General features: G+C 44.5%; 1 protein-coding gene across 2 annotated transcripts in view; it reads left to right on the top strand.

Moving 5' to 3' along the window:
* The window catches only part of FBLN1 (fibulin 1), a 53,697-nt gene that overhangs the window by 14,305 nt on the left and 23,795 nt on the right, over positions 1 to 15,597 (top strand). Inside the window, exons 7-15 of one of the 2 annotated variants that reach the window (XM_082223119.1) lie at positions 1,423 to 1,554; positions 2,088 to 2,225; positions 2,452 to 2,595; positions 4,049 to 4,177; positions 5,078 to 5,203; positions 6,060 to 6,179; positions 6,881 to 7,012; positions 7,876 to 7,999; positions 13,510 to 13,975. In XM_082223119.1, the coding sequence (XP_082079245.1) occupies positions 1,423 to 1,554; positions 2,088 to 2,225; positions 2,452 to 2,595; positions 4,049 to 4,177; positions 5,078 to 5,203; positions 6,060 to 6,179; positions 6,881 to 7,012; positions 7,876 to 7,999; positions 13,510 to 13,864 (1,400 nt within the window). In that variant the 3' untranslated portion in view covers positions 13,865 to 13,975. Of the gene's footprint in view, positions 1 to 1,422; positions 1,555 to 2,087; positions 2,226 to 2,451; positions 2,596 to 4,048; positions 4,178 to 5,077; positions 5,204 to 6,059; positions 6,180 to 6,880; positions 7,013 to 7,875; positions 8,000 to 13,509; positions 13,976 to 15,597 lie in introns of those variants that run through there. The other variant, XM_082223118.1, reaches the window with a different exon arrangement.

Consider the following 15,597-nt stretch of genomic DNA (forward strand, 5'->3'; position numbering starts at 1 on the left):
TGCGCAGGGACAACCTATTGCTTCAAGGGGGATTCTTTTCATACTGCATTTCTTGCAGCCCACCTTCCTTCAAGGAACTTGGTTTTTTGAAAATAGGGAACCAGTGACTGGTCCAAGGTAGCTCAGCAATAGTCGTAGCTGAGTAAGGATTTGAACCCAGGTCTCCTAAATTTCCACCTATTAGACTAAGAAGTGGAGAATACTGCCCAGGATAGAAATGACATGCACACACACAACGCATACAGTGAAGAATCAGCTACTGGCCACTTTTCTTCATCCCTTATTTGTCTCGCCTTATATCTCTGTGTAGAAGCTAATTTCCCCTGCTCCTTTTGGTGTTGTGTAGCTTTCTCTGGCTGCTGCTGCTGCAGGAGCTTTCAGAATTTCTCATGGCTTGCCTGCTCTCACGTGGCAAATGTAACATGTGACCATGATAGGCAGACCCAAATCCCTGAAAGCTAACTTGGCATAGGATTAGGCTGAATAGGAGGCTAATATATGCACTGGGGGTGCCGGGTGTCAGGGCTGCAGCAAACATGAATTGAAATGGATCAGAAAAATCTTTGGCACTAGGGACAGAAAGAATATTACATCATCATCATCATCATCATCCCATCTTTTCCCTAGAACGGGGCTCAAGGCATCTTACAAAAACTGAATCAACATGGATAAAACACCAAAAACTAAAAACATATATAAGATAATTGTTTAAAAGCTAATTAAACTATTATTACATACTGGGTATAACTGAGTTCCATTATATGCACTGGGTCTTTTGCAGTTGACTAATGAGATGCAGATTTTTCAACTGAATAGGAGGAAATAGGCAACTTGCACATTTATGAAAGGATAAGAGGAATAAAAGAATAAACTTTTAGTTAAGATTGAGTTCAGACAAACTGTGGCTCAGTTATTTGTTGGTTAGCTTTCTTAGCTCTGGGAAAGCAAAAATCATTATGTTGCGCATTTTCTTGCTCCAACCGCCGTCACCACCGCCACCAGCAGCAGCCAGGGCTGTGCAGCGCATGCAGGCAGTAGGGAATCCACAGGATGGGATGTTGTTGCATGAGGTGTATTTTGCTGAGGATTAGTAGCAGTGTGTGGAATTTGATTCTTTTCCTCTGAAGAAACTGCCATGAGATTGGCAGGAGGTCAGCAGAGCTGGGGAAACTGGAGGGACATAAAGTGTATCTAACCAAAAAGGAGAAGAATGACTCTCTTCGTCAAGTTTAGTTTTGCTTTCCTTCTCCCTTTCTTTTATGAATATTACATGAGAAATAAGTTTTTGTTACTTTGAGAGTCTAAGCATACACACTGCTTACTTCCTGAACACCAGCGAGCATTCTCTGACTTTGACTTCCTGATGGTCGTATGGTATGGCAAAGTTGCCGTTTCACATATTTCCCCCTTGATTATTTCTAGATATGAATGAATGCCTTACCAACCCTTGTGCCATTGGACAAATTTGTATCAATACAGCAGGATCTTTCCGCTGTCAGCGGGAAACCAGCTGTGGGACTGGTTATGAACTGACAGAGAACAACCTTTGCAAAGGTATGTTTCAGACTTCTCACAAGAGAGATAGATGGTTGCTGTGGTTCTTAGCCGCTACTAATGTATCCTGTTCTCTTGAAATTTGCTGTGTTAGGTCCAGTTCACACATAATGCAGGAAGCTTGTTTGCCACATGTACACTAGTGTTTGCTGTAGTGTATGCTGCAAAGCAGGACACCTTTTCTCATGCTGGGTTCTGAAATTAGAAGCCCACCCAGCTGAGGTGAACATGAATTTGGGGAGTATTTTCAGAGTAGCGTAGGCAGGATAAGCCCTCCCACCGTTAGTCCTTATAAGTGCAGCCCTTTGCCAGCTTGATTCCTGTTATAGTGACCAATGTGGCTTTGGCACCACATGTTTGCTGCTATAGCACCTAGTTCTACCTTAATCCTGCAGTGTGGTTATACCTTTATAATAATAATTAAAAACCCCACATTTGGTCCGATTTGCTTAAATGTTGCTTGTGTCTGAAGCATGACAAGATGGCTCTGCAAGACCTTACGCTAACAAATTCTTTCTTTTGTGATGTACCAGATATTGACGAGTGTGAGACTGATACTCATAACTGCCTCCCCGATTTTATCTGTCAGAATACTCCAGGATCCTTCCGTTGCCGACCCAAGCAACAGTGCAGGAGCGGCTTTATACAAGATGCACTGGGCAACTGTATTGGTAAGGCATGTTGCGCCTGAAAGCCAGTACCATTGAACTGGGTGTCATTCCTGAGAGGCTAGCTGCTGTTACAGCTGCCCCACTATTGCCACTGGGAAATTTCCTCTGTTTATGCTGTCCCTGCCTATGCTTTGTCTTTTCAAGGGAGCATGCTCAGTTAAGATTTTAAGGTTGGTGTTCTGCTCTTAAAAGTTTCCCTTTTAATTTAATGTTTGTACTGTTGTAGATATCAATGAATGCTTGAGTGCGAACGCACCTTGTCCTCCTGGACAGACTTGCATCAACACGGATGGGTCTTACGCTTGCCAGAGGAATGTGCCAAACTGTGGGCGAGGCTACCATCTAAACGAAGAAGGCACACGATGTGTAGGTTGGTACAAAGGGTCCATTTAACCCTGCATCCTTCCCCCTGGAGAGATGCCCCTGGAGTGCTCAGGCATGGTGACAGCCACCCTGCGTTGGTGCTCCCTGGTATATTGCCTCAGGACACAGAAGCTCAGTTCCGCTATTGATGGACCTGTTCACAAACAGCCACCTAAGCCAGAAGCCACTACTGCAACCTGTGGGCGTTGCATGAAAAAGTACCTAAATGCCCATTACATGAAGAAGTGATGCTCACACCCTCCTTTCTGTTTTGTTTCCTTTTAAAAATTGCCATATTTTAGAATAGAGCTGAGCCACAAGAAGTCTTTTTAATGTCATTTTCACTTCTGCTATTTTCCAAGAGATTTTTTTGCTAAAAAATCTTGAGTGCTATGTAACATTCCTAAATAAATATTTAGGACCCCAAAGGCTGTTTTATAAAACTCTAAGGAGCTGTGTAATACCTACCCGAGTGATTGCCCCACAGGGCAGAGCTCAAAGAAGCTTCGGAACCATGGGAGCAAAAGTGCTGTGAAATACAGGGCCACCCAGACAGAGCAGGGGTCCATGGCATGTGCTGTCTCTCTCAGCCCAAGTGCTATTAGTGGCCGTGCACCAATCCCCAGCCCTGCCTACAATTATTAGGCTGGAAGCGCTGCCTAAGCTTTGGTTCTGTTTTCTTGGAGAGTTTCCAGCCCAAGGATTGCATAGTCCCCCTTGATCCTCAGGTTTCTCTGAGCAGTACTCAGTGGACCCATGGATCAGGTATTAGACAGATCTTTGGAGTCTTGAAAATCTGGAATCTTAAGAATAAGCTTTTTCATTGCTGTTTGCATGGCCTTGTCTGCCTGAAGTGCCTAGGACTTGGACAAAATGCAGAGAAAGTCTTTGAATTTTTTTACAGGTTTGCTTGACTGTTCAACAAAAGCTTCTTGGGCGTACTCACTTCAACATAAATGGAAATTTTGCTGGAGTCTGCTGCATTATAGAATGTTTCCTTGGGTGTGTAATCAACATTAATATTTGCAAAGGAATCAACGCAGTAAAGCAATAAAATGCCAAGTTACGATAGCTCACAACAGGTCAAGAACAGTCCCAAAATCTAAAAGCTATTTCTAGCAGCCGCTTAACATTCCAAACACCAAAAGACCTCCAAGTGTTTTTGCAGATCACTTTAAAAAGGATAGAGAACTGGCCAAGGCAGCATTAGTCAGCAAAGATTCCCCTAGGTGGCATGGCAGCATCAAGAATGCCCTAGACCACATAAACACCCACTGTGCTCCAAGAACACTCTTGACATGACTGGTCTATGTACAGTTGTGAGATGAGTTGGGAAACCCATGCACTCCATGCGCAAACCTGTGTGTAGGTTCTCTGAACCAGAGCCCTTTGGTTTTTTCTTACTTTGTCATGTTATGCTTTCACCTCAAATTGTTTTTCTCACCCTTCTGTATTACAAGATGTGGACGAGTGTTTGCCACCGAATCAGCCTTGCGGAGAGGGGCACACTTGTGCCAATTCCCCTGGAAGCTACCGCTGTGAATGCCGAGCTGGCTACTATTTTGAGGGAATCAGTAGAACCTGCGCTGGTAAGTGACAGGACATGCGTTGGCTCATGCCCTTCCTTTGGTTCAGCCATCTAACCCTTAAAAAAAAAAATATAAATCAATAGTATTTTGCTTTATTTGGGTATTCCTATGCCACACTTCACCACAAAGTCACAGGAAGGCATACACCACATTAAAACACCCCACTACATGTTTCTAAGAACAGTTGAAATAGCATTACAAAGTAAACAACAGCATAAACAAAAATAACAGAAATAACATAGAACAACAGTGGAGACAACGCCATCACCATCAACAACGACAATACATTTTATTATTTATACCCTGCCCATCTGGCTGGGTTTCCTCAGCCACTCTGGGCAGCTTTCAGCACATATAAAACATAGTAAAATGTCAAACATTAAAAACCTCCTGATGCAGGGGTGCCTTCAGATGTCTTCTAATAGTTGTGTAGCTCTTTATGTCCTTGACATCTGATGGGAGGGCATTCCACAGGGAGGACGCCACACTGCCGAGAAGGCCCTCTGCCTGGTTCCTTGTAACTTCACTTCTGGCAGGGAGCGAACCAGCAGAAGACTCTTGGAGCTAGATCTCTGTGTTCAATGGGGGTGGAGACGCTCCTTCAGGTATACTGGGCTGAGGCCGTTTAGGGCTTCAAAGCTCAGCACCAATGCTTTGAAATGTGCTCGGAAACATGCTGGGAGCCAGTGAAGATCCTGGCTCTGATATTAGGATACAACTTTTCAGCAGTTACCACACTGACTTGCTACAATATGAATTGGGTCTAAGATAGAATAATGTGCTCAAGCCAAAGTTATAGTGAAGTGTGAATCATTCAGAAATTGACTAAAATGTTTTTGTGAACTCTCTGATTTATATGCTTTTCTTGAAATCTTCTGAATGACATGTTTATTTCCGTAGATATTAATGAATGCCGACGATACCCCGGTCACCTATGTGCTCACAAATGCGAAAACACGGCTGGCTCTTATTACTGCAGTTGCACAATGGGCTTCAAACTTTCAACTGACGGGCGGTCATGTGAAGGTAACATTGACAGTGCAGTCGTATCCTTGCCTACCCCAAAGCACATTCCACTGGGTTCAGTAGAGCTTACTCCTGGGCATGTGTTCAGCAGGGTTTCCCAAATGTCTGAGTTTATGGGTCTCTTCATGAGGTTATCAGCAACCCCAATCCAAATTCTTAGGAGTGTAGATAAAGTTAAGTCAAGAAATATTGATATATAATCAACATTTATTATTAGTCAGTCACCATTACTAGGAATCATAAAATACAAAATGTAAGGAATACTGTTGGATTGTGGAATAACCTTATTAAATACAGAAGTTCCTCACTGTTAAAGGATGCGCACTCTGTACATGCCCACGCCCTTTATTTCTGAGGCTCATAGTTTCTAATTAATTTTATCACACTGTATTTTGTAAGCTACTTTTCCCACCCTTTCCTCCCTTTTGACCCCTAACTCTTTATTCACCCCCCTGCACAGCCTCATTGACCTCAGGGGATTAATACTGACCACCTTGGGAAATTCTGGTGTGGTGTATAGGATTGCAGCCCTATAGTGTGAGTGTGAAGGAATGGTTAGCCTGTCAGGCCAGGACTGGAGAGACCTGGATTCAAGCAATGAATCTCGCTTAGCCATGAAGCTCACTGAGCTCACCTTGGGCCAATCACTGGATCTCAGACTAACCCACCTCCTCCCAGGTTTGTTGTGAGGATAAAAATGGACGAGCCATTTTGTGGTGTCTTGAACTCCTTGGATGAAAGCCAGGATATGAAAGGAATGGAATTAAATTAATTCAGCTGCTCAACAATTCATTCGGTTGCTGACAAATAAGGTAAAAAATATTGCTTTGCATTAATGCATTTTTGTTGGTTTCAGACTTGAATGAATGTGAAAGTAATCCCTGCAGCCAGGAGTGTGCTAATGTATATGGTTCTTATCAGTGCTACTGTCGTCGGGGCTACCAGCTGAGTGACATAGATGGCATCACCTGCGAAGGTGGGTAGCAATCATTATGCCCACGGCTCATATTAAGATATGGAAGCTGCACTCTTCTAATGAAGACCATTGGTCCATCTATCCCAGAGTGACTGGCAGCAGCTCCCTGAGGGTTCAGGCAGGGGAGTCTTCTGTGGAGGCCTCACTCCCTCACGTGGGCACCTGAAGGTTTTTAAGAACATAGGAAGAGTCATGCTGGATCAGGCCATAGGACCCTCTAGTCCAACATCCTGCTGTCATAGCGACCAGCCAGATGCCATGGGAACCCTGCCAGCAGGACTACGAGACTAGAGCATCCCTCTCCCGAATTTGGGATACTCAGCAGCTGGTACTGAGAGGCCTACTGCCTCTGACACGGGAGAGAGAACCTATCTGCCAGGGCCAGTAGTCATTGATTTGTCTGATTCTCTTTTAAAGCCATCCAGTAATGGGAGTGAATTCCAGTTTCTGCTATTCTTCCAGAAGCGTTCTCCTAGAAACTGCTGAAGCTTGCTGAATTGATTACCTTGGAATTTTGAGGGGAGCGGGGATCAGGATTGTTTCCATGGAAGTCTAAGATCCAATTTACCCATCGTTTAGCTAGGTAAAATGTAATGTGTACTCAAGCGTTATATCATCCATTCTGTAGAGGCGTAAGAGTTGAGCAACAAGGCAGTAAACAGTCCCTCTTGTACATGCTAATTGGTGAATATGCTTTTCAGATATTGATGAATGTGCCTTGCCCACTGGAGGACATATCTGTGCCTATCGATGCATTAATGTTCCAGGGAGTTTTCAGTGTACTTGCCCCTCTTCGGGTTACAAAGTAGCCCCCAATGCACGAAACTGTCAAGGTATGTTTAAAGCATGATGATGTGCAAGTGTGACATTCATAAGAAAGAAGCTTGTGGTCTAGAGAAGGCAGAATTCTTTTGTCATGTTCTGTTACAAAGAAAGAACTTCTTGATCAAATGCATTTGACAACGCATTTGACAAATCATTCCCAAAGTTCGTTCTCTAAATGCTTCTTGAATTCAGAAACTTCATGTCTTCTTCTTAAGGGTATCTCAAAACTGGCAGGGTTTTTTTGTGTATGACTAATGCACAATGTTGTTATAACGATCTCAGCTTGAGACCTGTCCCTCTTTGGCGGGAGCGGGTGACAGATGTTAAATAGCACAACAAATCTAAGATGTTTGTATTATCCCTGTTGTGTAGGGTTTCCATATCCAGACAGAAAAGTTGTTGAGGGGGGGGGGGATGCTGTTTTTGAGCTATTTTTAAGGAAAAGCGACACTGTTGACAATAGGCTGCCATACGTTCAGATTTCCCCCAACATTTCCCCGATTTCCTCCTGGACACTGCTACTGGCTACAGTATTCCACATATGTCTGGGGAAATCTGTATGACGTAGGGCAACCCTACTGTTGTGGATGATCACTGCGGAATAATCTCAGACTGCTGACCACCCTGCTTGTATTTCTTTTTCTTTCCCCCTCCACACTCACCTATATTTAAACCGGCAACTAAAGAGAGCTTTTCATGCATCTAGTCTATGGAGGTTTATGCCCTATCTGTCCGATAGGCTAGCTTTCTAGGTGGAGGGTTGTCCAATCTTGTGTGAAGTAGTCCAGCTGAGGCACAGAGCAAACTTCATCACTGCCAAATCTATACCCCCACAATAAGCATCCTCTGTCCTCCTCTCCTGCTTTTACAGATATTGATGAGTGTGTTACAGAAACACATAGTTGCTCATACAATGAGACCTGCTTTAATATTCAGGGTGGTTTTCGCTGCCTTTCCCTGGAATGCCCAGAAAATTATCGCAAATCTGGAGATACGTAAGTACATTTCTTTCTTTCATTAGGCAGCCTGTACTAGTCCCCATCATCATCATCAAAGTGAGGAAAGAAAGAAAAGAAAAAAAGGAGAAAAAATGCAAATAAAAATACAATAAGAAAAAAGATATAATGTAATACATTGAATATAAACACACTTCCATACATAATTATATAGATACATAAGTAATGTTATTGTCCTTACATAGATATGATTATTAATCATCTACTATATTCTGTATAGACTCATTCCAAATATTAATATATTCATCCAAACAAAGTCTGCATCTATAAGCAATCTGTTCATATGTTGTGAGTGTTGTCATGTTGTCAGTCCTTTGGATAAGTGGATCATATCACTATTCTTCCAGGCACTTCTACATGTCAGTTTATCTGCTCATACATGGCTAATTTTGCACAACACTCACATGGCACAGTCCACATCAAAATGATATACCATATTATTGGCCATAGTTAGGGCACGTAGAATCCATTTTCATTGTCTGATTGTTACAATACAATAAGCATATAATTCAGAAAAATACACGAGGAGGCTGAATTCTATATGTATACCGCTTTAAGAAATAAATTACATGTATCAGATGCAGCCCAACAGCAATATCTGCAGCTACAATGTCTTGTAATAGCCTTGTTTGGACCGGTGGCTTTCTCAGCTTCTGAGACACCAGAAATTTGTTACTAACAAATAAGTTTGATATGAAGATTTTAAGAAATGATTAGAATAAAGAATTGGGTTTTCCAATATTACCTAGACAATGTGAAAGTGTTTTAGCTTCTGTAGCAAAGGTATTGATGGATCTTAAATTACGACTTATACAACAGTGGTAGTACCAAACCTGACCAGCTAAGCCACACAATGAGCAGCCTCCCTTTATGTTCCCATTGATGAATGACACTCTGTCGTGGTAGTGAATTCTGTAGCTTAACAACATGCTTCTTAAATTGAGATAAAATTGCAATCCTGGGTCATAGACTGGCATGAGAAACAATGGATATGAAGATGACATATGTAGTCCATCTGTTATACCCACTGAAGTAAGCTTTTGCCAGTATAATATACTTGTCTGATTGTAGCTGCCTGCTTCTAAACATTTAATTCAAAAGCTGTTTGCTAAGAAAAGGTTAACAATGATGGGTATTGAGAGAGTTTAAAGTAAGCAAGGCATGGGAGTGATACACAAACCCTTCATTTCTTGCTGGCTAGGAAAACCCTGGGACTGGATATGTATAGAATGCACTCAGATTTATTCAATGAGCTCTGCCAGTTGTGTGGTGCAGTTCATTGAGTGAAGGCGAGCAGCACCCTGGCTGCATGGAAGAGACAACAAGTTGAGGTGGAATGCCCAATGTCAAGCAACCAACTAGAAAGTTACTGAACAGCACAAAACCCTGAACCACTGGATCCAAAATCCCCGTGGATCCCCTGAGGGGCCTGATCCATGTGCCTGATCCATGTGCCTTTCACCTGAGCCAACCCGGAGCTGGCATAGTGAAAGCAATGCAAACTAAGGTTGCCAGACGTCCCCATATCCTGGGGACAGTCCCTGGATTTACAAATCAGTCCCCTGGCAAAATCCATGGATTTAGTAGGAAGTAAAGTGTCCCCGGATTCATTGAAAAAATCTGGTAACTTTAATGCAAAGGCATGTTCTCATCTTCCACCCTGGCTAATGCAAGCCTGCAGGGCTTTCAGCTGGGCTCCGTATTCACCCCTCTCTCACCTGAATTTCATAGGCTTTGCCTAGGCTCTGTATTAGCTTCAGTTGCCCTCAGTGCAGAGACGCCAGCTGGCGAGGACAATGGGGGGCAAGGCCTGAGGCGGAGCTGAATGGAGGGGCTGCGCGGCTTCAATGGCCAGCAGCTCCTCCTCCTCCTCTGCCTCCTGGAGCCCCCACTGGGGGGAGGCTGCTCTGACCCTCCTGCCCCTCATGGTAGGGGGAGAGGAGATGGCCACTGTGCTTCGCCTCTGCATTTTTGGACATAGGGGCCCCCTGGCCCCCACCTCCAAAACATCTGGGGGGGCCCAAAAGGGCTCTACCGCCCGGAGCTGGCGCCCCTGCTTCAGTGACTCACACACCTCAGTCTGATTGGCCAAGTCATGTCATGGTTGAGGGGAAGAAGGCATTCAGTTTGAGATAAGAAAGACACGGAGAGCGGCAGCCGTCAGGGATGCTGAGAGGCCAGTTATGAAATTCTGCAGGAATGCCTGACCAAAGCAGGGCAGCCCTTGATGTGTGTGTGTGACTGGAGCAGGGGGCAGCAGCACTAATACATTTGCTTCCTTCTGCACCACCTAAAATGTCAGGAGAAGCATGTGGGGGTTTGGGGGGGTGTGTGGAAAATTTGTGGAACTTCTTTGCCATTTCTGATTACTATGGTTGTAGAGAGACAAATGAGGTAAGTTTATCTAAAGATGACAATGGCACTGTGGTCTAAACCACAGAGCCTGGGGCTTGCCAATCAGAAGGTCGGCGGTTTGAATCCCCGCTACGGGGTGAGCTCCTGTTGTTCTGTCCCAGCTCCTGCCAACCTAGCCGTTTGAAAGCACTTCAAAGGGCAAGTAGATAAATAGGTATCGCTCCGGTGAGAAGGTAAACAGCGTTTCTGTGCACTCTGGTTTCTGTCACAGTGTCCCGCTGCACCAGAAGCAGTTTAGTCATGCTGGCCACACAACCTGGAAAGCTGTCTGTGGACAAACACCGGCTCCCTCAGCCTGAAAGTGAGATGAGCACTGCAACCCCAGTCACCTTTGACTGGACTTAACCATCCAGGGGTCTTTTATCTTTACCTTACCTTTTATACTATTTACTGTTCCTAATAAGACTTCAAGGTACTTAATACACCAGGCTCGCAGTGGTCTGCCATTCAAACATTGACACAGCTCACAAACAATAAACTTCAGCAGTGCTAAATTTGTGCTCTCTCTAAAGAATACGGAATTTGGCATTTTTGTTCTTTATAAATGACCCAATTTTTAACATTTAAAAAAAGAACATTCATGCTCTGTGGCTAGGAATCAAGCCAAGTATAATCATTTATTGCGGGGTGGGTGGGTGGGGGGTAGGGAGTGTTTTTGTTTTTCTAAAGCAACCCCAAAAGGTAAGCTAAATGGTCAGAAATGAAACCCAAGAGTATTTTTTTGCACTAACATTTATTTTTCAAGTTTCTGTGACTAACACGACAACACAAGGCTGACGAGGTTGCAAAGAGCTCTTTAGAACTATTCATGGCTGTCAATGTTTACCTTTTTTAAAGGAAAATTCCCTTATTATGAATAGGATTCCTCGCAAGAAAAGGGAAAAGTTGACAGCTATGGAACTACAGTGGTACCTCGGGGTACATACACTTCAGGTTACAGACTCCGCTAACCCAGAAATAGTACCTCAGGTTAAGAACTTTGCTTCAGGATGAGAACAGAAATTGCGCAGCAGTGGCGCGGCGGCAGCAGGAGGCCCCATTAGCTAAAGTGGTGCTTCAGGTTAAGAACAGTTTCAGGTTAAGAACGGACCTCCGGAATGAATTGAGTACTTAACCCGAGGTACAACTGTATTATGATTCATGAAATCCTATCCTGCCTTTTTAGCTCAGCATTTGTTTCCCCCTCTTGGAAAACATCTACAGTGACACCTACAGACAACCCATGGAAGAGCAGCCTGCTGGGCAGATCTCTAGGAGAATGTTGTGGGTTTGGACTCACCTCAGGCGCTTTAGTGTGCTGGGCCCCAGTATTGAGGTCACATCATGTCCCCACGGCACACTTTACCTCTGCCCATGCAAGCCAGAGGCCAGATTGGTCTTTCCGTGCTAGCTGCTTATAGTCATTGTGGTGGTCGACCTATGCCTGAACTTTGGTCTTTGAAACCAGCAGTATCTGCCAGATCTCTTTGTGGCTACAGGATGGAATCATTAGCACACATTTAAGTAAACCCACAATGAAGTGTGTGGTGAATATATGGGGTACCAAACAATAAGATAAGGAGATTGATGATTTCTAAACAATTCTAATTGCCACAGGCAAATCTGCTTCCAACAATATATTTCAGAATCAGCAGAATTTCATTCTACATTTCCCACTATTTTTGCTTTCCAGCATTATTCTAAATCACAGGAAAAGGACAGCATGGGGCGTATTCAGAAATATGGTATGGGGATTCCCAGAAGCATCTGCATTGCATGGTCCCATCACCAAAGTCTGACTACATGGGCAAAGGAAGAGAGATTTGTTTAAAAGCAGTATCATTTGAGCTATTTCACAGTTGCAGTGAGGATTACTACCCATTACTCTGGGAGTTAATCACTATATATGGGGGGTGGGGAGAGGTGGACAGAAGCTGCCCCATAAGCTCCACATTTTATAGATGTGTTTTTAAAAATTGTATCATGTTCTTGCAATGCTATCAAGGCAGTTTTATTTTTCCCAAAATATTGCCCCATCTTAGGCCTCCCTAAGCAGTCCACCATTTGACCTGGAAGAAAGCCCTCTCTTTCATTCTATGGCCTGATTCTCACTGGAGTGGCAAACAGGATTTGTGGCCATACAACTGAATGTTCCTGTATGCAGAAAAAAAAGAGAAATTCCTTCACATACAAATCTAGCATGTGAGGGGGGATGATAGATAGCCTATAACACTAAGCTTTGGTGTCTAGCTTTATATGCAGATTGATTTGTTATTTTTTTTATTGGGAAGCTGACATTCAAGTATGTCTGACGTGGTACAGTCCAGACCCAGGTTGATTCCTGCAAGTAGAATTAAGTGCGTAGGGCTAGTAAGCAGCTGCTCTGGGGTGAGGAAAAGACATCAGTCTTCCAGGTAATTCACTATGTAGTATAATATTTGTATCTGTTTCCTGAAAGTGAGAGTGTGGCTGCAGATGTGGGGAGACGTGCACCTGTTTTATTTACATAGCGAGAGACCCATGCTTCATCCTTGGGGGCATGGGCATAGCCAAGGGGGAGGGCAGGAAGGGGCAGCTGCCCCCCCCAATCAATAAGAATCAATATAGCTAACTGAAGTTCTGCCCCCCTAACAAAAGGTCTGCCCCCCCAACAAAAGGTCTGCTCCCCCCTAACAAAAGGCCTGGCTACACCCATGCTTGGGGGTTTCCCGGATTGAAGGCTCTTTTGCTTTTCTCCAAATACCTGATAAGAGATACTCTTGATTTACCTGTGGAATGAAGGAAAGGGGGCTTCAGCCAAGGAAAATGGAGCACTCCACTTCAGAAGACATTGAGAAGGCAGGGGTTCTGCATATCCCAGTGAGGGATTTTCAGAGTTGGCCTGGAGCCAGTGGACTTTGGCTCACTCTGCCCTGCTTATTAGGCTGTGCCAGCTCTGCTGCGTAAAACTCTGCCACCGAGCTACGATTCCTCCTTCGTTTCATGGGCCAGTAGGTTACAAGTCAAGATACGCTTGGCTTCTCTGCTTTCCTTTCCTTTCCTCCTTATGGAATGGTTGCTAATCCTCCTCCCTTGTCTTTTCACTTTTCTTGCAGTCGTTGCGACCGCTTGCCTTGTCACGAAAATATGGAATGCCAGAGCCTGCCCTTGAGAATAACTTCTTATCACCTCTCTTTTCCTACCAACATTCAAGTTCCCATTGACATTTTCCGCATGGGCCCCACCAGTGCTGTCCCGGGGGATAAAATTCAGCTCTCCATCATCAGCGGGAATGAGGAGGGCTTTTTCACTACCAAAAAAGTCAGCAGCCACAGCCACGTAGTGTCCATGCAGCAGCCGATCACAGAGCCCAGAGACCTTCTTCTGACGATTCAGATGCAGCTCTTCCGCCACGGAACTGTCACCACCTTCGTAGCCAAGCTGTTTGTCTTTGTCTCTGCACAGCTTTGATGCCTTGCATGCTGGCACCCATTGCAGTTTCTCCCCCGCTCCCCTTCTCTCTTTTTTGACACTGGTTCCCTTCTTACCATTTTAAAAAATAAAGTTTGAGTGGTAAATCACTTCCTGCATGCTGTGCATTTGCTTTTTATTTGTCACCACTCATTTTGCCTTAGCATTTTTAACATTCCAGTTTTCCTGTTTACTTCTCATTTTGATGAGCTCTGCCTGTAAGTCAGCTTTTGCTGATAGATGCTGAAGACAGGGATAGGCAACAAGCGGTTGGGATGGCGTCAGGGGTGGGGGGCTCAGATCCTGCGTGCCCAACTCCCTGCACACCCCCTTTTAGTGGGGCACTTTAGCTGCTTTCTGCTGTAACAGCCAAGTCACAAGCAAAGGGTTATTTCATTCTCCACCAGCAGTGTAGTCTGGTTTTCTGGCACATGTGGTGCCCATGTATGCCAGGGGGGCGGGGCAGGGTGTGTGGGTGAACGGAGTCCGCCACACCGGGCAAGGCAAAGCGAAGGTGAGACTGGGACTGAAGGGTGCATGACTTGCAACCTCACACTGCCCTGCCAGCCCTGGGAGGCTGGGATCACAGTCATTCGGATCAGATTCCAGCCTTGCAAAGCGCCGCAGGGCTGGCAGGATGGCAAGAGGAGCCAAATGCGCAGTGCCCCCTTAAAAAAGTGCCTGGGTCCATTGCCCTGGCAGCCTCCCCCCCCCACTTTGCCCCTGTTCTCCATGCCCCCATGGGAAAAGCAACCATTCTCCCTTGTATTTAACCACTTCAGCACCAACGAAGACATAGGCAAAGAGCTCTTAGCCACACTGTTCCTCAGCCAGTTTCCCAAGAGACAGGCAAAGGAGAATGAGTAGCTAAGGCATGGGGCTTGTGTGCTCTCTTTCTCTCTCTGTGTGTGTAAACTTTACCAGTGTCTCATCCTGGGTGGGAGGATGTCAGTTGGCAAATCCAGCATTGCTGACCTTTCAGTCTTTACTAAGCCGAAAATGAGTTGTTGACTTTGAATGTAAGTCAGGACTGGAGAAGTTCAGACGTGTGTGTCATTTCTAGATTGAGCGGACTTGTTAAGTGCACCCCGTAAATAACAATTAGGGATCTATTTTCACAGAAAGAATCAGGTGCGGAAACTATAGTTAAAATGCCGTAGGGCAATCCAGAGTTCATCATGGCACATACAGGAGTGTTAAAGGCTTCCATGGACTTTGTCCTGTATGAAGTCACTGGGCTTTCTCTGCTGCCCCAGTTACACTCTTGGGGGCAGCCGATGAGCCTGATCTTGACAGAGACTATTAGGGTGCTGGGTGAACTCTCCCAAACTAGTCAAAATCTGTTCCTGGATTATTTTAAGTCCCCTTTAAATCCTATGGCTGCCATTGCCTAAGGTGAAATGCTAAAATCTGATTGGAATCCACCTTCAAACAGAGCATATCATTTCCTATTTATAATTACCACAACATAAGGAAAAAACTATGCAGAAGCTTTATTGGAATCAAAGTGATTCATGCAGGGCACAGGTGTGATGGAAAACTTTACTGAATATTCTGCACATTTCTTAAGAAGAGAACTTTTTTGCCAGGGATAACGCAGCCAGCTTTTATCATTTATGCATAATATCTAACTTACTGGCAATTCTTGGGCCTTTTGCAGACCTGGCTATGCCCCATCAAATGTAACCATTCATCTAGCAAGTGCTTCAAAGCATGTCCAATGGGTTGGCACT

The sequence above is a fragment of the Podarcis vaucheri genome, assembly GCF_965113315.1.
Source record: "Podarcis vaucheri genome assembly, chromosome: 5".
Lineage (NCBI taxonomy): Eukaryota > Metazoa > Chordata > Lepidosauria > Squamata > Lacertidae > Podarcis > Podarcis vaucheri.